Source organism: Neopelma chrysocephalum, unplaced genomic scaffold (assembly GCF_003984885.1).
Source record: "Neopelma chrysocephalum unplaced genomic scaffold, ASM398488v2 Primary Assembly neopelma1_142, whole genome shotgun sequence".
NCBI lineage: Eukaryota > Metazoa > Chordata > Aves > Passeriformes > Pipridae > Neopelma > Neopelma chrysocephalum.
The window spans coordinates 477,922-502,465 of record NW_020897804.1 but is presented as its reverse complement, the minus strand read 5'-3'; the positions used below and the strand labels follow the sequence as shown (position 1 = coordinate 502,465).

The window sequence follows — 24,544 nt, the reverse complement described above, 5'->3', positions numbered from 1 at the left end:
GGGGGTATATTCTGCAAGGCTCGATTCTTTCTGCGTTGTCTTTTCCCCTCAAGGGTGATCCTGCATGCTTTCTCAAAAGCATCAACAGCGTTATAGATGGTGTGTCTCCAGATCTCCCGATTGGAGGCCAGAGTAGACCAGTTATGTTGATCAATATGGCCAAGGCTGAGATATTGTTTCAGGGAGTCCTTGTATCTTCTCTTTGGGGCTCCTCTCATGTGGCAGCCGGTGGCAAGTTCACCATAAAGCAGGATCTTAGGGAGGCGGTGGTCCTTCATCCTGGAGACGTGCCCTGCCCAACGCAGCTGCGTTCTCAGCAACATGGCCTCGATACTTGTGATTGCTGCCTGTTCTAGAACAGACGTATCAGTCACGATCTGACCAGTGGATGTTTAGGATTGTACGGAGGCAGCGTTGATGGAAGCGCTCTAGGAGTCGCAGGTGGCGGCGGTAGATGACCCATGATTGGATCCATATAAAAGAGTAGACTTTCTCCTATAGGATAGCAGTATAAATACAGTCCTCTTGGAAAATCCTGGAGTTCTGTGCGCTTTGAAGGCTATCTGCCTGAACATCAGGAGAAAGGCAGTGATGAGCCACACTGGCATTGCCCATCCCACCCAAAGGACAGAACAATGGCAATAAAACAAATTCCAGCTCCAAGTTTTTCTTTTATTTGCATAGTTTACAAATTAGCACCCAGGCAGAAATGGTTGCAGTGGGAATGAGAACGGCTCTTTGTGTTTCTGCAGCTGAGACATTAGTGAGAGCTTTCTCAATGAGGTGTTAAAAGAAGAACTGGTCACAGTGAGGGTAATGGGGTGCAGGAACAGGGGCACAGAGAGGCTGGAGAGGGCCAGAGCTTGACTAGATGAGTTAAACCCAACCTGATGTAACTGCAACTTGGCCTGGCTTTGGCTGGCAGTACAACCAGGCAACTTCCTGCTCCTTCTTTGGAGGATCTGTGTTTACCTGCTTGAATATTTTTTTTTTTCCGACATGGAGACTAGAGGAAGGGAGCATTTCTGTGGTGGGATTATGAATTCCTGTTTCTTAGGGTGATGAACACCAAGGTAGAACTGGGACGTGGTCTTAAGGTCTTGGATCATGATGATGTTTGTGGCTTCGGTGAGGTTTTGCCTTTGGAATCCATGGTACCTCGGCACAAAAACCTGTTGTTTGCAGAGGGCTCCCTGTGGTGCCCAGGTTTGGGGTACGGTTGTATAGAGCATCTACAGCAAATAGCCTCTGGTAAGGCAGGGATCTACATGAGAGGATATTTTAACTGTTAAAATGGGTTGTTCTTGCTGGTTTTGTGAAAGCATCCGCAAAACCTGTGGGTCAGTTTTAAAACCAAACTGAAAGGACCCAGTTTGCAATGGGATATCATAAGCACCCAGGTTAATGATTAGTGTTGAACAGTTCCATGAGTTACATTGTATTAGAGTTTTTCTTCTGCAGTTTGTCTGAACCGCTCACCTCCAAGTTAGTTATGGTTTTAATTTTCCTCTGCTAGATTTTGTATGAACTGAAAAATATGTGCTGACAGTGATTCTGCAGAAGTACACTAGCCAAAATTTAAATCTTTGTTTTCTCTTGCCCTCCAACACTTATGCCAAGAGTCTGGCAGAATGTTTGGTCCAGTGCTTAACTTGGAGCTTGTACACAATGGTGTGACTTGAAATTGTTCTTAATGTGAAAGGAATTGTGTTGAGTCCCGTGCTGGGGTCTTAGACAGTTGAATGGTTCAAACACCTTCCTGAGCTCTTTGTAAACTTGCATTTTTCATTTTAAAATAGCACTTATTGGAATTCACTTTTTTTTTCCTTCTTCAAAGGCTATGAAAAAAGACACTGGGGTGGTGGAAAAGAAAGGAATTGGATAATGGGCTTAATTGTCAACCAGAGTAACTTAGGCTCTAGTAAACAAAAAAAAAAAAAAGAAGGAATTAATTTTAAAAAGAGCCCTGCCTTTTGCGTTTATCTATGCAAAAAAGAGGAGCACAGCTGGAGCTTGTTTTATGGTCTGATGATTTTGATGACTAATCAATTTTACTGTGTCTCTTCAAGCTTCTGTCCCAGTTGGTTGTGTTGTATATTTTTTGCAGTGGTTGGTGTGTTAGAGGGATTCTTGCGAGGCTGAGGTCTCTGCTGGAGTGCTGATGGAAACCAGGACTCCTTTGCCTCCAAAGCAAAACCGCTGCTCTCCAAAGCAAGTGGAGCTGGGGCTTTGGCTGACAAACTTGCATGTCTTTCTGTGGTTGTTTAAAGAGTTGTCTCCTACTGCTGGCTGTCCTAGCAGGGTCTGCTGAGGGGTGTGCATATCTGTCCTGCTGGTGCAAAGACCTAGTGGTGGTGGGAGCTGGCCTTTGTCAGGGTTTTGGGCACTGGTGACAAGCTGGGTGGCTGCATAGCAGTGCCCAGTGCTGCAGAGGAGGATGGACAGACAGCACAGATGGGCAACCTGGAGAACTGAGGCTGTAGGACCTGGTGGAGTGTTGGGGCATCTGCCTTGCCCAGTGCAGCAGACAAAGCTGGAGTAGCTGCTGCAGGAGGTGTCAGGTCACATTAACCTCACTGTGCTGAGGGCTGTGGCTTTCAGCAGTGGCTGCACATCTGCAGCTCTTGCTCTGTGGGTGCCTCTGGTTGCCTCATGCTGGGACAGGATGGGTGCCTCTGCTCTCCTGCCTCCATCCAGGGGTGAGCAGAGCCTTCCTGTTCTGCTGCCCTTTGTTCCTAGTACACGAGGGTGCAGATGTAGTGCCTGCACAGAAATCCCAACTTCCCTGGGGTACAGGCCCTATGGAAGAAGGGCTGCTGGGGGATGGCTTGTTAGGGTTCAATTTCTGCTGCTCCTGGGTGGCACAGTACTCAGCTGAACCCAATGGAGGGATGACCTGCCCTTCTTGGCAGAGGTTTTGGTTTCATGTCCTTCTGCCAGAAGGACACTAGTTGAAGTGGAGCCAGAGTTGTGGTGTGAGGAGATGAGATCCTGTTTGCTGCTCCTGCCTTTTGAGGTGTTCCTTGAGTTCAGTGGGATGTTTGTCTGGGTTACAAGCAAATATTTGTGTTTTGCTCTCGGATCAGGCCAGTTGGCAGTGGATTCAATGCCAGAGGGATTGAACCCAGATGTTTGCAAGGTGAACAGCTGGGTATAAATCATGTGGTTCCTGTTAACCTTGCTCTGTGGGTGCTTAGCCCTGCAGAGGCTGTGGGATGAGCACCAGTGAGTTTTGGGGTGCAGGGAAAATACAGGGTCTATCTTGGGAGGAGATCCTCAGCCCCAGAGCTGTGGTTGTTCTGCCATGCCCAAACACTTTGGAAGCCCCAGGGAGAGGGGGCCAGGGGGAGTGTTTCTCCCCACCACTGAGCCCCCCGGGTGGAGGGTGGGCCATGGAGCCCAGTTCTTCCACATTCTGGGTAATGCTCAGGCTGACAGATAAGCAGGAGCAAAGCTGCCAAATGATAACATTGTTTGGAAAGAATAGAGCAGCCCTTGCTTTGCAAAGAAAGGGCTTAGTTACCTGACGCCAGAGAAGGCTCAGGGCTGCTGCTTCCCAGTGGAGGAATGTGTTTTTGGAGAGCCCTGCCCCACTCCCGGTGCCCAAGAGGCAGCTGGAATCTGAAGCATCCCTATCTTCAGCATTTCTTGCTGGCTTATGCAGTGCCCTGACCTCATGTATCTGCCAAACCCCTGAGCTGTCTGTCCTGTATTGGGATTTTCGTTTGTGCCTCTCCCACACACTGCATAGGTCAGTGAGGAGTTCTTTTTGAGGCTGGGAGCTGGAAAACCCATGGGAGAGGCTGTGTCCTTATCTCTGCCTGGGTGTTTCCAGCTCTGCTCCACACCACTGCTGGGAACAGAGATTGGGTCTCCTCAGAGGTGGGTCTGTCCTGTGAGCATTTCACTGCTGGCATCTCTCTGCAACACTGTGAGTGTGCTTCAGGGGATACAATCTCCATATAAGATCCTACCAGATTAGGATTACAGACCTTTCATGTATTTTATAGTGTGAAGTATTTTGTCAGAAAGTATTTCCAAAGCTGGCCTCCTGCCAGAGGATGGTCAGAGATGCTGCTGCTCAGCAAGTCTCACTGTTGCTTTTGGGTTTCTACAATTTAGCAGGACAGGAACTTCCTGGTTTGGCATCTCTCATTGCCAGTGCAGAGTTTCTCAGGAAGCAATAGGAAAAGCAACTTGTGTTTTGAAGCATTAGGGATGTGCTTAGTCCAGTGTTAGCAATGGACTGAAATATTTTGGTTTCATTTGAATAATGTAAAGTGTCTTTAAAGTTGAGTTGCCTCTCAAAACCCACCTCATCTGAGACTGGCACTCTGTCACGTGTGGCTGCCTCATTTCGCTGCGTTGGAGCCTTGGCTTTTCCATCTGGAGGCAACCCCGTCCCACAAGCATGGAGCACGGGCACAGCAAGCAAGGCACAACACTGCTGGCACCAGCTCCTAACCCCCATCCCGCATTCCCAGAGCTGACCAAGGGCTGCCCTGGCCACAGGCAGCTCAGCCGGGTCCCAGCCCAATCCTGCAGCCCTAAAGATAAGTGCTGTGTAGATCTGGAGGTGACACAGCCTGGGTTCCTTCCAGTGCTGAGCCACATGGGGCAGCTCTGCTCAACCCACTGGAGGGCCCTCAGGGTCTGTCTAGCCCACAAAACCTTTATTATTAACTTTTTTCTACTTTGGGGGGGTTCGGGTAGTACACAGTAGAAGTGCAGCACTGTCAGCCAAGGGCCAACATGGGAAAGCTGGAGTTGCCTCTTAAGGGGAGAAGTCTGTGGATTCCAGGCTGTGTCATCCACACTAATGGGATAAGCATGTTTATGGGCAAGCTGCTGCAGCCTGCCTTCCCTTCCTATTTATTTATCACTGGAGCAGGAACATGTGCAGAAACCCATTCCTCAATGCACGTATCCATAACACAAAAATAGCTCTTCCTTTAGATCCACAAGCTTTGGCACGGTCCCATGTCAGAATTAGAAGAAAATAGATTTTATAGTAAATTTTGCAGAGCAATATAATCTTTTTTTTTTTTTGTCCACGTGTTCAAAAATTCTCTCTAAAAGTAGTCAGTCCCTCATTGACCTGACCATCAGTTAATGCAGTGGTGTTTGAGCTGTAGCCATGACTGGGTGGATATGATGCTCCTGATCGTAAGCTCTGCCTGCAGATGTTTAAAATCCCCAGTATGTGCCAGTGCTGGTCATTAATCTTCAGTACAAGAAGTAACCAGTTGTGTAAATTGAACATTAGTGGTATTCTAGGCACAGTTAGCTTCTCAGGACCGGCAAACAAGCCACACTGGGACCTATGAACATGGAGGCAGGAACATCAGGTGGTCTGGGGTGTTTTTTTTCTGGCTTTGAGTAGTTTTTTTAATGTTTTCTCCAGTGTTGGATGGTTTTTGGCATGGCTGTTTGCAATTTCTCATGACTGTCTTAGTAAGTAAACCTAAAAAGTTTCTGACTCCAGATTTTTCAGCACAAGTTCAAATGCAAATGTATTGCTCTTATAAAGGGTTTTCAGAGGCTCTTCTTTTTTCTCTTGCTTTCTTAGGAATGACTAAAATTTAAAACAATTACCCAAAAGTCTGTTTCAGGTTAAGATTCTCATAATGGCCTAAATTTAGATTCTGTGTCAGATATCTAACTAGTGACAAGAGTTTAAAGGTTTAGAGCTTTGAGCCTCTCTTGACACTGAATTTTGGATGTAGGAGCATGAACTGAAAAATCTTATTCCCAAACACATTATTTATTTATTACATTCAACCTCTTAGGGTTATCCAAGAGTGTCTGTGGTCAGGTTGGTTCCTCCCAGTGTGCATGACCAGCAGCCTGAATACTTCAGAAATGGACATTAGGCATTGCTCTCTACTTGAAGACCTCTAAATACTTTGAAAAATACTGTTTTCATGTAAAAGTCTAAATGGATGGCCTAGTTTTTAAGAAGACAAACCATTCAAAATCTCCCCAGATTTCAGAGTGGATTTCTGAAATTCCTTTTGTAGGCTGAGATCTTGATTTGGGCACGTCATATTTAATTACTCTGGATGGGAACAACTGTCAGGGTGTCCATGAGCTCCGGGAGCTCCCAGCATTGTTTACTGGTGTATGCAAAAGCGTGTGCTTTTCTTTTGGTAATGCAGTGCTGGGCATCTGTTACAAGTAATCACATGTTTGATGCTGCTCCCTTCCAGTCTACAGTAAAGAGAGAGACTTGGAGTGTTTTGCTGGTATCTGGTCCTGCGATGAGCCGAGGGATGTACGAGCCTTTGTTGTCGCTTTCTGCATCAGTGAAACAGGGAGCTTCAAATGTATTTTTAGGGGTTTTTTTCCCCTCTTTTTTTTTCCCCTGTAGAAAGCTGAGGAATCATTTTGTTGTTCTGACAGGTGGCTAATGAAAGGATTCTTAAAGAGAATCTAAAGATAGCAGCATGTCTTACCCAGTTTCTATTTACAAATCTATTCCTTGTAACCAAATAATAGGGTTTCAGTTTCGGGCTTTTGGTGGTTTCTTTGTTTGTTTGTGTGGGTTTGTTTGTTTTTTTTTTTTTGCTAAGGGCCAAGTGGAATCACCATGAAGCCTCATGTCCTTTAATAAGGGTGCATCAAAAATTAGTTCATAGTGGTCTGTTTAGAGCCAGGTACAAGCTGTGGTGTCTGTTACAGATGGCTTTGAGCCATTCTTTTAAGTCATCTATTGACCTGCTGGACCCCAGCAATCAATTAACAATTTATGACAGCATATACAGTATCCTTCACTGTCTTCTATAACTGAAGAGTGTTTCTTTCAAAAATTGAAAAATTTATTTCTTACAGGATTATTCTAAAATTTAGACCTGGGACTCCCATGGTTTAGTGCCAAGCTGGGCTTCTGCTTTAAAGTAGAATTCTGTGAGTGAAAGGAGACATTTCAAAATAGGTAACAGGAAACATATATTGCACTTGTATTTTTCAGTGGCTACACGAGATATTGTTATTTAAAATTGAATTTGCAACAGTGTAAATGCTAATAGAATAATACAGTGCATTAGTTGCACGTCAGCGTGTCCTGCTTGAAATGATAACTTGCAAGTAATATTTTTCACTTAAAATTCATGTGCTGTTTCTATGACTTATCCAAGTGGCAAAACTGAAAACCAGAGGTTTTATGAGAAAATGATTTTTCAGTTCAGGAACTGCAAAGTAAAAGGGAGGATAGTTTTGGTCCAAATCAAGCTGTTTCACTACTCCCTCTCCATTTTTTCACTATGAAGAAGAAAGTATCTGTGTTTAGTGGGGAGTATAATGCTTTTTTCAGCCCAAACCAAAACTGTTGGCTCTGTTACAGGCTTCCTTAAGAAGGTCAGATCCAAGTGTATGCTTAAAAAATACTGATTATGTTAGAGCCATGATACAATTAGTGTTTGTCACCCCTCAGGCAGGTCCCTCTGTTGTTCTTTGCGTGGCACTATTAAATCTATACTGAGTCAGTGCTGGGATTGCCTGGATCCCAGGCCCTGTTTAAATTATGTATTTAGGTATTTTACACCACTGTAGTAGTTGAAGAAGTGGTGTCGGGGAGCTCCATCTCTGAAGTCGTGGCTGCTGGGACATCGCCCGTGATCCCAGGGAGGACCGAGACGTGTGCTGGTGTCCCGGCCAGCCATACTGGGGGCTGAGCTGTGTGCGGGATTAGTGCCAGCCTGCCTTTCCTCTGCCTCTCATTTTGCAGCTTTGGTGAATCCAGGACAAATGTGTAAATTGTTTTGTGTTGACAAAAACTGCATTTTTAAGTAAGCTACTTGCCTAGATTTATCCTCGATCACCGGTAATTGCTATACAAGCTGCTCCCACTCTCTCTTGCCAGTGTGCTCGAAGCCTGACTTGGAAACCAGCATCAGCCATGCAAGTTTATTTGCTTTTTACAGTTTCAGCTCTTGGGCTCTGTGCTAGCACTGCTAATTGAAATGGGGGGCAGTGGACCAGCTGTCTGGCTGTTAGTGGCTCCTCAGTGCACCTTGCATTCAACGCTCATTTCAACAACTATCAGATAATAACATCTACTACTGGGAACCAATAGGGGTTCCTTGAAGTATTTTTTTTCATTTTTTTTCTCATGTCCATCCCCTACCACAGCAGTTCTGTATGCCACGTTTCCAGTCTTGGATTAAACTGCAATATTTGCATTTTGTATCCTTTGAATTCTCATTGGCTTTATTGTCCAGCCCTGTGTTGAATTCTCCAGTGATTTTTGTCTGGTCTAGTTCTGGCTTCATTCATCACTTCTGGCATTTCCCATGAGTGGTGGTCCCATACACAGCATCCCTCTGTATCTCTGATCTTCCCCTTATATTTTTGAATTTATGTCCCTTTGCATAATTTCATTGTATACGTACTTTCTTTCTCTTAGTTTGCTGTTCAGATATTTTTCATGGTGAGTGCAAGTTGGTTTTTTTTTTTTTTTGGTAGAAGACTCAGAATAGTAAAGATGAGAAAATAAATAGAAGTCAGCAGCACGAGGATATTGTGTCTGCTAAGCTGAAAACAGTGCGTCAGTGCACAAAACCCACTTGTCGATGGGGGGGGAAAACATTTTGTCTAAAGGCAAATGAACTGCCAACAACAGGATTTCTTACACCTTCTTTAGAGCATCTGACCCACATCACTTCCAGATGTATCTGTTGATCTTTATTGCTATGATTTTTCCTATAAACCTAATTCTTCCCATTTTAACAGGATATATAAAATCACTATTGCAGTCAGAATATGAAAAAAAAAACCAAAACCAAAACCACTTCATTTGCTGAGATCAGGACTTTTTGTTCTTTTTTTGGAGGTGCCAAATCTGTTCATCGTCCCTGGAACTAGATAACAGCATCAGAAACACTGTGTAACACTTCTAGTGGGAATCCAGGGAAGACCTAAATCTGTAGTCTTTCAATTTAAAATAATGTTAAATAGTAGAACTGCAAAGAGAAGCTTTTGAAAACAGCCTGGTTTGGAGCACCTGCCATTTCTAAGTGCTAAGCAATTCAAATGATTGTTAGTTAGAGATAGCAATAAAAGCACGGCAGATCCCTGGCTAGTAAAGTCCTCCTTGTTGGAATTACATCGTTAGTGGTGGGATTTGTTAAAGGGAGAAAGTGAGCAGTGAGTAAGTTGTTGTACAATAGGGATGCTAATGAGAGATTTTTTTTAAAATCCAAACTCTTTAAAAGGGGCATTTGTAAAACACCTTTTCAAGCTTTTGCTGCCTGTAAAGTCAATTAGATTCACTTAATGGCTATGAAAATCTAAGTCTAGTGTGGTTTCAGAACCTGCCAGTGTTCAGCGGATAACATCAAGCTGTGGCTCTCGGACAGCGATTTTAATTTGGGAATAAACCATCACCAGGTTTTACGGAGCTTTTTTTGAGTCATCATAGTCTGAAAAACATCAAAGCATCTGCAAGGATTCTTGAGAAGTGGGAACATTTTTCGTGGATAACTCAGCTAAAGAGGATTTCAGTGAAATTTGAAAAAAAATCTTACATAACCTCCCATGTTCACTGAGACTGAACTCTTGGGACAGTTTGGCTTAAAGATTCAGTGGAGCATTTGCTTTAACCTAATCATGGTCTGAAATCCCTTGTCTCGTGCTGGGAGTTGAGTGTATTACGTAGGGGCATCCTTCAATATAGGTCCAAGTGCTCTTTGGATATTTAGTGGAGACCTGTGACATAAATGGAAAGTGCAGTGGTGGAGTAAACCGGTGGAGTTTGCTGTGTGTTTGTGCTATCAGCTGCCTGCAAGATGAATTTATGATGCTTTAGGGAATACTGGTGCATTGGAAAGGACTTGTAGCTGTGAACCTGCTCTTAGAAACATTCATTCTGCCGTGTCTTAGCATCAGGTACAGGGCATTTAGTATTGTCTTTGTAGCTGAGAAAATCCAACAGATCTTCAAAATACTGCATTTCTACCCAGATTTGTGTGGACTTGCACCTCTTCTTGCTGTAGCACTGCTCATATTTGTAAGTTAATCCCCCTTCCACAGGTCCTTGGTGAATGTGTTTGCCACAGTCTGATGGTGCATGGCATTAAAGTATCTGCTTTCTCTAGCCCTGAACAGCCTGCCCTTCATTTCCCGTATGTCTTCCCGATGGAATGAGATGTGGCCTGTTACCTACTCACTCCATGAATTTATTTTACAGATGTCTTTCAAATCACTGGCTCTTGTGACTGATATTGAGGCTGGGGCTCCAAGGAACCCCGTTCATGTGGATGTGAAGTGTAAGGTGGTGATAGATGGATATCACAGGAGATCTGGGATTAGGCTTTTGTAGGGATGTTTTGACCTGATTGGTCTGGCATGGTAGTCTGAACACGTGGCAAAGTGGTTTTTTTCTGTTTTTTAATTTTAGAGATGTAGAGATTTGCACATGTAATTTTCATTTTCTGCTAATGCATCATCCACAACAGGTCCATTGTCTGTGCCCAGCCTGACAGATGTTCATGTATTTATGGATGTAGAATTTTCTTACACTGCCACGTTAAATAAATGTGTTAGTTTCAGTCTGGAATGGTGGAGTTCAATAGAATTATACCCAAGCCATATTGGTTTTGTTGTGCTGGGAGAGGGATGTAGAATTGCGTTGATTTTTAACAAGAGTGAGCATCCAGGTATGTGTTTTTCTGCACCACAGCAGGGCTCTGGCTTTACATGGGGCATTGCCACTGGTTTGCTGAGAGTTAAAGATCGAAGCAATATATGGTGATGGAGGTTTGTGCTGCCTGGGAGGCCTTGCTGGGGTCTGCACCCTGACCAATTGAAAGGTATTTCTTCCCATGGCAGGGAGTTGGAACTACATAATCTCTATGTCCCTTCCAACCCAAACTACTGTAGGACTCTATGACTCGTGACAGGAGGTGAAGTCTTGACCCAGTGTTTGCCCTCCTTGCTGTGTAGGGCTCCAGCAGAGCCCTTTACCTTGGCATACACACATGGGACACGCTGGAGCAACCTTACACCAGGGCTTTGTTTGGCTGAGTTAGGTATAAATATAATAGCCCCCCAGAGATTAAATATTCATTGTAAATGTGGAGAAGTAAGAGGGCTGCAGACAAGCAAGGTGTTCATTTACAGTGGGAGCTGCAGTGGGGTGGCCATGGGGAGGTGGTCCCTGAAGGATTGTAGGCTGCCTTCACAGGCTTCTCCTGCTGGAAAAAAGCCTGTGCTTATTTCCAAGGAGAGAGCACTCATTGCAGTAGTGTCCCTGGGAGTCCTGGCTGTCCCAACACCCCAGTTACCTCAGAAGGGCTGAAGACCCCCAGACACCATCTCAGGAGGGCTCAGCATCGCCTGCAACCAGGCTTTACAAGCACAGCATGGTGAGAACACAGTGGTACCTCTGTCTGCTGATTCTGCCTGGTCATTGGAGTCAGCACCCACCTGGCTGAGGGTTGGGTTAGAGATGTGGGAAGGTGCAGATACCAGGAGGCGCCTGCAGCTGTCGGTGGATCAGGTTCAGCCCCACAGCAGCACTGGAGAGCACCTCAGGGTGTGGAGGGGAGAGTACCTCCTTTCCTGCTCTTCCCAAGTAGGATGGACTGGTTGGCCTGTTGTAGGGAGAGGGTCATTGCTTTAGGAAGGCCTCCAGTGTTAGAAGCATGATGGTGTTAAAAGCACTTCAGGGATACTATGAAGTTTTGCTTCCAGAGGGGTCTGGTAGTTATGTATTCATTTATTTATCTGGGCCGGGAATTGCTTTAGTCCTGTTGCTACTTCTAGCCTTGGATGTCAGAAGTGCATGTCAGACCATTGTTCAAAGGGAAAGGCCTTGCTTTTCTTTTTTCCATCATCTTCCATGCCAGGATGAGCATCTCTGCAGAGACAATGTGCCACCTCAATGGCAGCAGGGCAGAGAGGCTGAAGTTAGTTGACCCAAGCCTGATTCTCCTTAGCAGCTTTATTATCATTTCAGTTTCCTTATTATTTAGCCACCTGCTCCTTACCCAGAGGTTAGGGGAATAGGTTTGACCAGGACAGGTCAGGCAGGATTGGTTCCATTGACAAGTGCCCAAATGAACACCTTGGATGAGCAGCTGTGGAAGACAGAGGTTGTGAGATGTCCTTCAGTGCCACCCTCACTCCTCAACTCTTGAGCTCTTCCCAGTCCATTGCAATGGATTTGGGAGGTTCATCTTGGTGCAGCAGCTGGTGACTATTCACATGCTGTGATGTCATGGGGTGGGTTGGTCCCAACTGATGATAACTGGTGTCCTGGTTGGATGCCTGTGCTCTGGGAAGGGTGTGTGTGCAGCACCATTTCAAGCTGTTGTGCTAGAAATAGGGAGAAATATTTATTCTTTGCAATAGACTCAAGGAGATCAAGCCATGTACCACCTGACTTCAGACTGTAGTTAGTACCAAATCTGTGCTCTGAACCTTTTATTTTTTTCTTATGTCTTCCTCTGTGTTGAGTAATAAATTCTTTACTGTGGTTTCAGAGGAAATATAACTTCTTGTGACTGCTATTTCACTCCTGCAGATTATTAATACAATGGAAAGTTAGAGGTCAGGGAGGTTTGATTCATTGTGTTAGTAACAAGGTAGGATTCTTGTGAAACTCATGTAATCTGGAGAAGGAAAGGCTTTGAATGCAGCAGCGCCGTATCTATCACTGGTATTAGGAGAGTATTGTGGTGGCTTCTCTTTGCCGTGCGGGGTTTGGTGAAGTGCAGTCCCTGTCTGTCAATTCCCAGCACACCCTAGGGAGGAAAGCGGAGGAGCTCCCTGAGGTCTAAGACTTTTCTGCTCAGTGTTTCTGCACCAGAAATATTGCTCACTGCTCTTCATCATTGTCGCTCATTGGCTGCTGTGGTAGTAAAGCTCCCACTCAGAGGCTCATGAGGGTAACAGGAATGTGCTAAGGGGGGAAAAAACATGTTCAGAACCACTGAAATATGCTGTACAGCATGGTTTGGCTGAATATATGCACACAACTTTACCCAATTCACAGCTGAATGTTGTGCTTTTGGCCTTTTCTGTCACTTGTCTGCCTTGCAGATGTAGATTTGGGTGTGTTTGCAGAACCAGCCGGCATCTGCCCGAGCACTTGGGGATTCCAGTCCTGTGCATTGGGATTAAATGCTGCAAAATGCAGTCAGTTACCTGCCAGGGGTGGCCTATTCCCAGCTCTGCCATGCTGATGCCCCTAAGAGTAATCTATGCAATGTAGTCCTGTTTGGGGCTCTGTTTTGATTTTGGGTGGGGGAAGTTTGGTTTGTTGTCTTTCAGGGTTTGTCTGTCACTTTTTAAATATGTAAATATTGTTAGTCGCTCCCTTTCGCTTACCTCATGTTATTGGGAGGGGAGGCACCTCTCAGCCTTGTTTTTGAGTGATTTAAAGAGTTTGCATGCACAGATGTTATTCTGTCCTAGTGCACCATTATGCCATATCTTAAGTATGAACCTACATCTTGGGTGCAATTCATCTTGCCTACCTTGTTCCTGACTGAAAGTAGTTGGTTGCAGTGAGCTCTGTAAGCTTTTGCTGTGATCTTTTGCAGAAGAGGGGCTCTCCCAGAACATGACTCACCTTAAAGCTGGTTGACTTCAGAGCAGCATAAAACTCCTTGGAAATCTTTGTAGAGCTCAGAATTGCGTTTATTATTTAACCTTAAGTAAATAAACCTTAGTTTCTCTCTTTGCTGTGAAGCATTTGGTGCAATACCTGTGTAGATACAAGCACTTCTGTTGAATAAAGGGAGTCTTGGCTAAATTAAGAGCAGACAAGTAATGATGGATGGTGAAAACCAGATCGATTTATCCGTTTTCCCTGCATGATTTATGGCTGGGCCAACTGCTAAGCTAAAGGAAGACATTCAATGGTTATTGCACTGTCCCTTCTTACAGTAAAGCATATAAAGGAAAAGTCAGCCCGCAAATAATGAATTCTAGAACATCTAGTAATTGTAGATTTTCCAGTTTTTTCAGTGTTTGCAAGTGGAAATTGCTGTAAGGTGAACTCAGTACCTTTTGAAAACAATAAAGCCATGTAGCGAAAGATTGATGTAGAAGATGGAAACTGAGCCTTAACAATGTCCTTTTAAGGAGCTGGCTTAAAACACAACCAGCAGCACATTTCATCTTATAAACTAATTTCACTAACGAGGAGCTAATTGTCACATCAGTCTTTTGGAGCTGGCAGGACCCAGGCTATCAAAGCTGGCAGAAGGGCTTAATTTCTTTTTTCCTTTAAACTTCTAACTAAAAACCAGTCTAAAATATAAAGCATTGGTTTAGTTAAGGTCTGACTCTGCAGTTGATAGGCTTAATGTGGATTTTGCATGCATGAGGGAACATCTACTCTGAAAGTAGTTTAAATACTTTTTCCTGGTTTTTCCCATTTGTGCAGACCGGTCTGTTCTGCTGAGCCAGCTCCATTGCGCCGGGACTCGTCATCCGGTCAGCCCTGGGGACAATGCCGGGCCAAAATCACATATTCTAGTCTTTATTCACTCCTTTAAGCTATTTAATTCTTTGCTTATTGATAACAATTGCTCACATGCCAAACCCACAGGCACTGCCTGGTTTCTCAATCTGTGCTTTCCCTTGATCACCCAGCAGCAGGTAGAGCTCTGGTCGCTACATCAGTGGTTTTGTGTCTCCTTTCTCGGTGTTGTGTCCTTCTTTTCAGCAGCAGAAAGATGGGCCAGGCTAAATCTGTCCAGATAATCAGGCAATTTCTAATCCCCCACAACTGCTTCTGCAGCTTTTTCTTGAACAGTTGTTATACATTGGCTTTATTATAGTCTTTGCTTTTCAAGGTGCAGCATGGCCAGCAAAAAGAGCCTGATAGAAGGTTTTAAAAGTCCTGCTGTTACACTTCTTAATATAGCACCCTCTGAAATGTGCTGGAAGGGCTGTCTTTATCCCATCTGCGGCACCGCCTGGATTTCTAGCTGTCTCATCAAAAGCCTGTTCCTGCGCTGTGCTGAGCGCTTCCTGGGGCTTTGCTGAGCCCCCCTCCAGTGCTGTCACACGCGGTGACACTCTGGGCCCCGGGGGACTGAAGCCTGTTTGAAAAATCAACCAGTGAAGTGCTGACATGGGGGGCATGGCCACTAACAGCTTGCATTGATCCAGACGTCCAGCCTGGGCCCCCGCAAAGCTTTGCAGGGTGAGGTGTGTGGGCAGGAACTGTCATAGAGGTATTTCAAAGGAACAGGGTGAGGTTTAAAGCAAAGGTTTTAAGAAGATTAGAATGCCTGCTAGGTTATGTCCCCAGCAGTGACAGCAGGAGATGCTGTTTAGGACCAAACCTGGCCACTTCCTGAAGTCCCTTTGCTGCAGAATGTGGGGTTTATTTTCTTTGGTCAAAATATTAGAGTGAAAGTAAACTATAGCTAGCCGTCAACATCTTATGGGTTTTCTGGTGGCTTTGACACCTCAAAATGGAATACAGTATTTGGGTGCTTTTGAGGAAGGACCAACTCTATCAGGAAGTGCGGAGCAGGCACTGATGAAAGTCAGTTCTCATACTGTTATTCTAAATTGCAACCCCACCACCCTTTCCATCTCCAGGTGAAGGTGAACCTGGGCTGCAGCAAAATCCCCCAGTGGGACCGTCACCTGTACAGCATGTGCTGCTGCTGCAGGCTTATCAGCACTGGCACGTTACACCATATACCAGTCTGAATACAAATATGGTTTTGGGTTTGCACAGATGTTTAGGCCAGCTGTTGCCTGCAGTCCAAAACCCCATTGCCTGATCTTCTCATTTTATGCTCAGGTTTATCAGATGCGGAGGCCAGCTCTGAATTCTTGTCTCCTGGGGCAGTTTGAGACCCGTTGTTGTGATAGAATGTGGTCACAGTGTTTTCTGGTAGCTAATGTGGTTCCATGGACATATGGTTAAATGCTGGATGCCACTGTCATCCCACTGATTCCCTGCTGCTTGCAGCTCTGGAGGCTTTGCCTGAGCTTAGGAGTTGCAAGTAGCTTCAGCCCTCGGTAACAACACAGGTGAAAGGTAACAAGGATGGAAAAGAAGGCATATGGAGAAGTAGATGAACTGGGTGCTCAGAACCAAATCCTCCATCTCTCTTCATGCTGTGTAGGTGATCTCATCGCCTGCTGCCCAGATGCCCCATGAATCAAGGGATGTCACCCACCCTTGGCATATAGATGTGCTGCCCTGTGCTCTTCCAGCAGGGAATTGTTTATAACAGGGCAATAAGTCCTGCAGTGGTAGGTTATGTGGAGTTATTTATGAGGAGGAAGGAGTCTCACAGCGTTTCTAATTTCATGCATGAATAATTCCTGTGTCCCTGACATTTTTTGTTCCCCTACGCCTGGGCCCTGTGTGGTGCAGTGGGATGCTTGCGCACGTCAGGAGTGTCGGAGTCGGGGTCTCTCGCATCTCACCCAGTTTCCATAGACATAAACTACACTGAAATGCCATTATTTTGTAGGATCCCTCCAGGAATGCCTTTAACTGAAGTCAAGTGTAGAGTTATTAGCAGAACTTGTGGGAGCTGCCATGCAGCCCTGCTTGAAGCCAAGGGAAACTAGAAAGGTGGAAAGGAGAGAAACTCAATGCACGGGAAAGATGGAGGTAAGGAGGGATAATGGAATAATGGCATACCTCATAAACACAGACATAAATCCCTCCCCATCCTGGCTAGCTGAGCAGCTGCAGTCAGTGGCAGGGACAGCTGTTGCCTGTCCTTGGTTAGTCCCTGTGCTCAGGCTACCCATGTCTGGCTGGGTGGCAGCCACGGTGCCACGTCTGTGCCCCAAACTCCTCCTGCTGGCAGCATTCACATCACAGCAGCCAAGCCGTCCCTGGAAGAACCTCTTTTCTCCCTTGATGTTGATTTAACTCGGCTGGTCTGCCCTGCATTTCACCAAGGATGGAGGGGGAAGGAGGAGGGAGAGTTGCCTCAAGTGCTCAGTAGTTCTTCTGCTCCCTCTTCAAAACCCAGACAGGATAAAAGGGCAGGGATTTAAACGGCATCAGCCACACACAGCCATGGCACAGACAGCTTTGGGCTGGGGACTCTGTCCACTTGCTGCCACTCACAGTCTGTCTCACTGACAGTGATGTATATAAATAGTGCTGGCAGGAGGAGAGGCCAGACACCGAACTTCGGGGCTTTTTAATGGGTTATCTGTAAGTAGGTAATAATGGCACTGCACTGCGTCCAGTGCAGGACCCCCTGGTTCCTTCTGTACTGCCCTGCTTGAATCACCCCTGCTTGGCTCAAAGAGCTGCTGCTCTGGCCAAAATCACATCAAGAGATGGCACAGGAGGCTGAATAAGTGACTCCAAGGGCAAATATTTAAAGCTTCATGATGGGACAGCGTGTTGCATTTCCTCTCTCTGCCCCAATGTTTCCAGGCAGAGGTGTCACACCAGGCTATGCCACAGAACGTCAGCAGGTTGCAGGGAGGAGTCGGGGGCATTCGGATCTGTGGGATTAGCAAGGCTGTCACTTTTGGGAAGCCTTTATGTAGGTATATTAAGAACAAGGGACACAGGGAATTGCAGATACTGTCCTATGGAAAGCATGGAGATGAATTGGAGTTTTTTGGTGTTTGGATTTTTTTCCCCCCTTTTGCCCCTTTGTAGAAGCCTGGGGGAAATGTAGGAGAGGGATGTTTGCCTTGTGCAGGATGCTGCTTCTCCCAGCGAAGCCCATTGAGCCTGTGGGCAGCCTCCCTCCCCATCCCAGAGCTCACAACTGCAAGTCACATCTCTGTCAGAGATGCAGGTTCCTATTTTTAATTTTGGAAGGCCTGGCCTTCCAAAACAGTTTCTCTTACTATCAGGTTCCTTTTTTCACGGTGGTTCCTTGGATGCTTTCCTGGCTCTGCTGTAAGCATGCAGAGGAGCTGGTGCTCGCCTGGTGCGTTCCCAGCAGTGGTGATGGTAACTGGTGAGCATCTCTGCTACTCCCCTCATCTGGAGGGTGCTCCAAGGACATCACCTGGGACAGCTTTGAGCCGAGAGGGGAATTGCTTATTCTTGTGTCGCTGCAACATGCCAAAGCAGAACTGAAAGTCACAGTCAGTGCTTGAAGGGATATTGCCTTGAGAAGTTGCATGTCTGTCTGGAAATTATGTTCCACAAATAATTTCTGTCTGAGAATTAATGACAGCTCTGCTGCAGGAGATAGTAGTGCCACCTCTGAAGAAAGAGGGAGAAGACTGGGCCTTTCATACAAACTCCTTCCCACAGGGATGCATCCATGCAAAATTAGCACCAACAGTCGGTGGTGGCTGCAGGAGCTCCTCTGTCCCCTCTCCAGCCCTGAGAAAAGTCACCCCTCAGTGTGTAGGTGCTGGCACTAGGGAGGACCCAATTGTGTGTTCAGGATGTTTTGGGGAAGCAGAGCTTTGCTTGTTCTTGTGGGAATACTAGAATTTTCTAGGAAACAAAGGATTTGAAAAGTACCTACCTGGAAGATAGAGCTTTGCTTTTTCAGAGCAACACACTGCTGTTAAATTCTGGAGTTTGGAGTAGTGGTCCTTGAGTGCTGAGTGCCTTAGGAAAGGTGTGGGAACCTGCTATTGTCAGTCATGTAGGACTCAGGCTGGTGGGACAGGCTGATGTCTCTCTGTTCCCCTCTCTTCTAGCAGTACTCTCTGCTATTGCTTTTGGCTCCAGTCTTTCCACCCATCCACCCACTGGCCTTTTATTCATCAAAAGGTGTAGAAGAATCTGCAGCAAAAATAAAGGAATTTATTTTCACCCACCATCCATCCTCGTCGGCTGTGTGGGGGAGAGCTGTGCAGCTCATGATGGTGGAGGAGGGTGGGAGAGCAGGCTTGCAGGCACAGCCAGAGAATTGCATGCCTCCTTGGCAGGAGTGGGGAATAAGTGGCCAGCGTGCTGACACCGCTCCAGGGAAGTTCTCGGGGTGCGGCACCAGCAGCAGTGTGTGGAGCCTGAGGGCAGCCTGTGCCCTGGGAGATGGGTGGGTGGATTAGAAGAATGCTCTCTTTTGGTCTTCAAAAGCTGGGAATCATCCTTAAATTTAGAGCAGAAAGACACTGCCATCTTGTGTGCTTTCAGGCTCTGGGTACCATCAGCTGAGGAACCATGTCTGACCTTGCTGTGAAGCAAGAGCAACCCAAAATCATGTTCCTTGTTACATACATCACAGCCATTTTGTGCCTTTCTCATAGGTGCCTGTATTGCAAGGTGTTGGGTTTTTTTAATAGAAGTTTGGGTTGGAAGAGACCTTTAAAGACCAGCTAGTTCCAATACACTGCTGTGGGCAGGGACACCTTCACTTGACCTGGTTGCTCAAGCTCCCATCCCACCTGGTCATGAGCACTACTAGGGATGAGGCATCCACAGCTTCTCTGGGCATCCTGTTCCAGTGCCTCACGACACCATCATTGTAAAAAAGTTTCTTCCTTTATTATGGCTTTTTCCTGTAAGTTCCTGATTTTGTGTGGTGAGGCAGCAAGCTGAGGGAGTGGAGAGAGCTAAGGAAGGTGGTGGTGCATTTTCCATGGCTGCTTCTCCTCACTTTTGCAGTTGGCAGCCCTGAAGGAAGCAGGGAACAGTGCTGCAAAGAGGCTTGGTGTTTGGCTGGGAACAGCTCGTGCCTCTGGAAGGTACCTCCAGTGCTTCAGAGTGCTGTTCACAGGGCAGCTCTAGTTACATGCAAGACATCCATGAAGAACAGATCTTGGAGAGAGCTGGAAGGGCTTTGGATGACCATAGTGATGGCTTGGCAGGTGGACTGCAAATGAGGGTGAAGGCAGAGACAGAGATGCTGCCACAAGATGAGTATCTGAAAGGATAGGGAGAGTTGTAGCTGTCAGGGTCTGTGTTTATCTTTGCAGCAGTGATTATTTTCAGATAGCATGTGAGAGAGTAAAACGTCAGCTCCTGCTATTAATAGAGCTGCAAACAAGGCTGTTGCTCATTACTGACAGGTGAGATGTGTTGGTTTGTTTCATCCTAGGTAGGAAACAGTTCAAAAACAAGCCCTGAGTCAATCCCCTCGGTCAAGAAAAGGTGGGGAGGAGAACCCCCCCCAGCCTGGGGGTGTGGCAGTGCAGGGTGGTTTTTCAGGGTGCTATTATGCTGCTCCAGAGTAAGTGCCGCTGGAAGAGTGGATATGGTGAGGAGCTGCAGCTGGCTAGCATTGTGGAAAACATGGAATCATAGGATAGTTTGAGTTGGAAAGGACTTTTAAAGGTCATCTAATTGAGTTTAGGTAAAAAGCAATCTGAAGACCTTCAGCATTCCTACTCTGAAGCTGGAGGGTTTTCCCAGAGGAGAGGAGGTCTCAGCCCAAGGTCAGTGTGATCCCAAGACAGCTTTCAGTGGCAAATCCTCTAGGCAGCTGCCTAGAGGAGGGATTTGACAACCCCACAGGGGAAAGCTGTTCCTAGGCTTGTAGCCACCTTTGGGAACTTGAGGTGTCTTCAGCAGGGTGAAGGATCTGGCCACTGGTGATCCTTGGAGCAGATGCAGACACGAGGTGGGCAGTAGGGCTGAAGTCTTGGGGCCTGGTGGTGCTGGTGTAAGCGAGAGCTGCATACAACTCGCTTTGTTTGAGCAGATGTGTCCTGTCTGTGGCTAATTATAAGCGTTATGTGCACAACACACACTGGGAGATGTGCCAGATACTGTTTCTTTTCACGTTGAACTCAAAATCATTATAATTAAGCTTTAAAGTTGTAAGTAAAAACTAACAAGGAGCGCAGGTTTGCTGTCATCCTGCTTGCAACCAGGGCCGGTTCCTGCTGGGAGGGACAGGGGTGGGGGTGTGGAGAGGGCAGTCAGAGGAACTCGGAATGTGGAGGTTTTGGGGGTCTGCTGTGGTGGATATGTCCAGATTTGGGGTTTGAATAGGCAGAATGCCCCAAAGTACTAGAAATGTGCCATTTTACAAATGTGGGAAGTGTTGCTGAGTGAGCTTTAGCAGCCTCTCAGGTTTGGTGGGCAGAGACAGAGAAGAGGTGTTTGCTAAGAAGGGAAAGCAGGGAATAAAAATGGGAAGCAATCACGGAAGCAATTGTGTAACTTCAGGTTGAGAGAAACCTGGGTTGTGTCTCTGGTTTGAGGAAATCGAGACAACCTTGCTGAAGAAGCAGCTCCAGGAGGAGTTGCTGCGCATGGGGCTGGATGAGGGGGATGTGACAGCTCTGCCACGGGCTGCAGTCAGGGGATACCAGCTGGTGGCTACTTTGTGGCGCTTTTGGGGGCTGCCCCACAACGGGGTGGGTGGTGGGGATGAACCTCCTTTTGAGACTGCACCACAGGAGCGATGGCCGTGCATGTAGGGGTGAGGATCCCTGTTGTGGTGTGCTTGCCGTGTGGCCAGAGGTGTGATGGATGGGCTGGCGAGTGCCTTGGGCACCACCACCACGTGAGGAACAGTGTAAAAACAACAGTGAGCTCTCTACCCTGTGATTTGTATTCGGAGGGAGGGCGGCTGCTGGGTTTCAGTGCTTGTAGGTGTTCATCTGGGGTCGTGTCTGAATAAATTACGTTGTGAGATCCAAGCGAGCACAGGGGAACAAGCCGCGCTGTCAACGCGGCAGCGGAGCAGAGACATCTTAACTGCTCGTGATAAATGGGTCAAGATGGGCCCCGGTGTTTTAAAAATTAGCAGTTGGCCTAGATAGCAGCAGCAAAATGACTTGCAGGGGGAACAAAAGTGAGCGTCACTGGAACTGTGCATTGCTCTGAAGGTGGGGACGAGCCCGGTGTGCTGGGGTGAACCTGGACTGGTTCCTCACCCTTTGTTTGTACCTGGCTCTTTCTTGGCAGCTGGGCTGTGCTGCAGGGAAGCAGGGAAGACCCTGGCCCATTTCTTTCTGATGGCTTTGTGGAGTCACAAGGTGCACTTGTCCTGCAGACAGCAGCCGGAGAGGTACCTCCCACCGCCCCTCCAGTGCTTTGCTTTCTTCCAGTGACAAAGTACTCCAAGTTGTTTTAATAATATTTCCCCCCAGTTTTGTAGAGGAAGTGATGCTATGCACCCCTGAGCACCCACCTGGGCTGTTTAACTCTGGTCTTTACAGAGATGTGTCGTGCATGCGGGTTTGGTTGATTGGCAAGGTTGGTGCTAACGATGGAACTGCTGCCCAAGTCAGGTTCTCTTCTGCTTAGCATTGGCGAAGAAGGCCACTGCCTGCACCAGGGGTTTCTCCTGTGATGGGGTCCTCTTCCCCTGGATGAAACCATGTTGCTCCAGAGCATTGAAAGTCAGTGCTTTTCTTCTGGGCAAGACACCTCAGAGCAGAGTGACTGTGCTGACCCCCCTGTACCCCAAAAGCACAGCCTGTTCTTTAAGCTGCATGCTCATCCCTGGAGCAGTGTGCCCACTGACCAGTACCAGTGTAACTGAGAATGGGCTGGTTTTGCTTGCTGAAACTATGTGGGTTTTGCCTGAGTTGCTTGAGCACTGTGTTTCCAACTCGTGAGAGGCTCTCACCTGGCACAGGCCAGCAGAGGAGGAACAGCAGTAGGTCCAGAGCAAGGGGAATCTGACCACAAGCATCCCAACCTGCAGGGAAGGAGTGGGTGAGCCTGGTCTTGACTGTGCACAGGAGATGCTCTTTCTAGGAGATGTTTATGCTGTTTTCCCCTGCTGGTGCTATGCTGCCATTAATGGTCCCAGTTTCTCACTACCAGCATCTTGCTGCCCAATTTGGATTTTCTGTTTGAAGCTGTCTTAGGCAAGTTCTGCACTGAAGTCTCTAAGAGAAGAATGCACTTACATATCCTACATGCATGGAGAGAGGTCAGAAATAAGCCAGGCAGTCACTTATTTAACTTTTCATATCAGGTCCTTGTGGATGGAGAAACAGGTGGCAGGAGGAGCCACTGGGAGTCCTGAGCAGTCAGGACAGCTATTGCATCACACCTGAAAAGCAATATCCTCATGAGTCCCAGTGTGAGATTGAGACCATGGCTTGGTGTCTGCCCCACAGCAGGCACAGCTTTCCTCGACCTGGGGAGGCCCCGCCAGCTCCTCATCCCCCACCACAGAGGCTCCCATCCTGTTCTGAGCTGGCTCCCTGCCTCTCACCACAGCACTAGGGAAAGAAGCTCAGCCTTTCCCCATCCTCAGTGTCATTCAGTTGAATCTTACCCTCTTACATCTCCAAAGATGCTTTGTGCACTGCCCTGTGCTTCTCCCCCATGAGCTCCTGCCTGTGAGTGCTGCCCCTGCTCTCTTCAGAGACACAGGTCTGCCCAGAGCACATCAGCGACTCTCAGCTGGTGAGTCCAGCCTGATGATGTCCTGCCCATGCTTCGGGCAAGCTGTTCACCTGGAGATGAGAGCCTCTGAAAAGTGCAACCTCCAGTAAAGGAGGATTTTGGCAGCAAAGAACACAACAGGCTGCCTGTGCCAACCCCTCATCACAGGGTGTGATGCAACAAGCAGCCAGGGTGGGTTTTGCTGTGCCAGGAGGGATCTGGGACTTGCTGCAGTGAAGTTACGTGGTAGGACAGGAGAGTGTGACTGCGAGCAGGTCAGAAGTTGCCCATCATGTACCACCACTGGCTGGGGACCGTTTCCTGTCTGTGAAGGCAGCCAAATGCACTTCACAACACCTGGTCCCTGGGAATCTTCCTTTGGTTTGTAGGGACTTTGCTGTGCCTTTTCCTTGGAAAAGCAACATTCCGTTCAGCGTGTCAAGAGAAAAGAGTTTGGTCCTTATTTATGGAGGTTGTTAGTCCCCACGTGTGAGAGGTGATTTTGGACCTCAGGCACTGCTCCCAAGTGTGCGTTTGGCAATGGGCACTTGTCTGTCTGGGATGGCTGGTGACTACATGTGCTGTTTTATCTCCCACAGGCTCCTGCTTCTGGGTCGCCGTCCTGGACGGCAACGTGGTGGGGATCGTGGCGGCGCGGGGCAACGAGGAAGACAACACGGTGGAGCTTCGCCGCATGTCCGTCGACTCCAACTACCGCGGCAAAGGGATCGCCAAGGCCCTGGGCCGCAAAGTGCTGGAGTTTGCCATGCTCAACAACTACTCCTCTGTCGTGCTGGGAACCACGGCCGTGAAGATGGCAGCCCACAAGCTCTATGAGTCCTTGGGGTTCAAGCACGTGGGTGTCGTCGAACATTATGCCCTGCCAGGGATGACACGCTCCTTATTGGAGAGAATGTTTTTCCAGGTCCGCTACCACCGCTACCGCCTGCAGCTGCGGGAAGAATAAAAAAAAACAACCCAACCAAACAAACAAGAAAAAAAAATAATTTTTTTTTCCTCCTCTTCCTCCCCCTTCAAAAATAATAAATTACCCTTCTGTTTCTCGTCACCATTGATTTGCCAATTTTGGGTTGAGTTTTTGTTCCCTCATGTCACCTTTTGGTTTGCTCCGTTCAGCTCGATGGGCCGGCCCTTCCTCGCATGCTGTAGGTGGTGGTGCTGGGAGTCCTGCGACCCGGCGGGGCAGAGCGGAGCGGCGGCCTCTCCTTCCCAGGTACCTCCGTAAAGCACAGAAACTTAACTGCAAAATAGTACCACTTGCTCTGGTGTACATAGTCTTCTCCTTTTCCAAATGTAAGATAATATAAC

The 24,544-nt window shown here is 47.1% G+C and overlaps 1 protein-coding gene across 1 annotated transcript in view; it reads left to right on the top strand.

Moving 5' to 3' along the window:
* The window catches only part of NAT8L (N-acetyltransferase 8 like), a 28,362-nt gene extending 4,152 nt beyond the window's left edge, over window positions 1–24,210 (top strand). The window contains exon 3 of the mRNA XM_027699895.1: window positions 23,815–24,210. Within this exon, the coding sequence (XP_027555696.1) occupies window positions 23,815–24,182 (368 nt within the window). The 3' untranslated portion in view covers window positions 24,183–24,210. The remainder of the gene's footprint in view (window positions 1–23,814) is intronic.
* The last annotated feature ends 334 nt before the right edge of the window (window positions 24,211–24,544 follow it).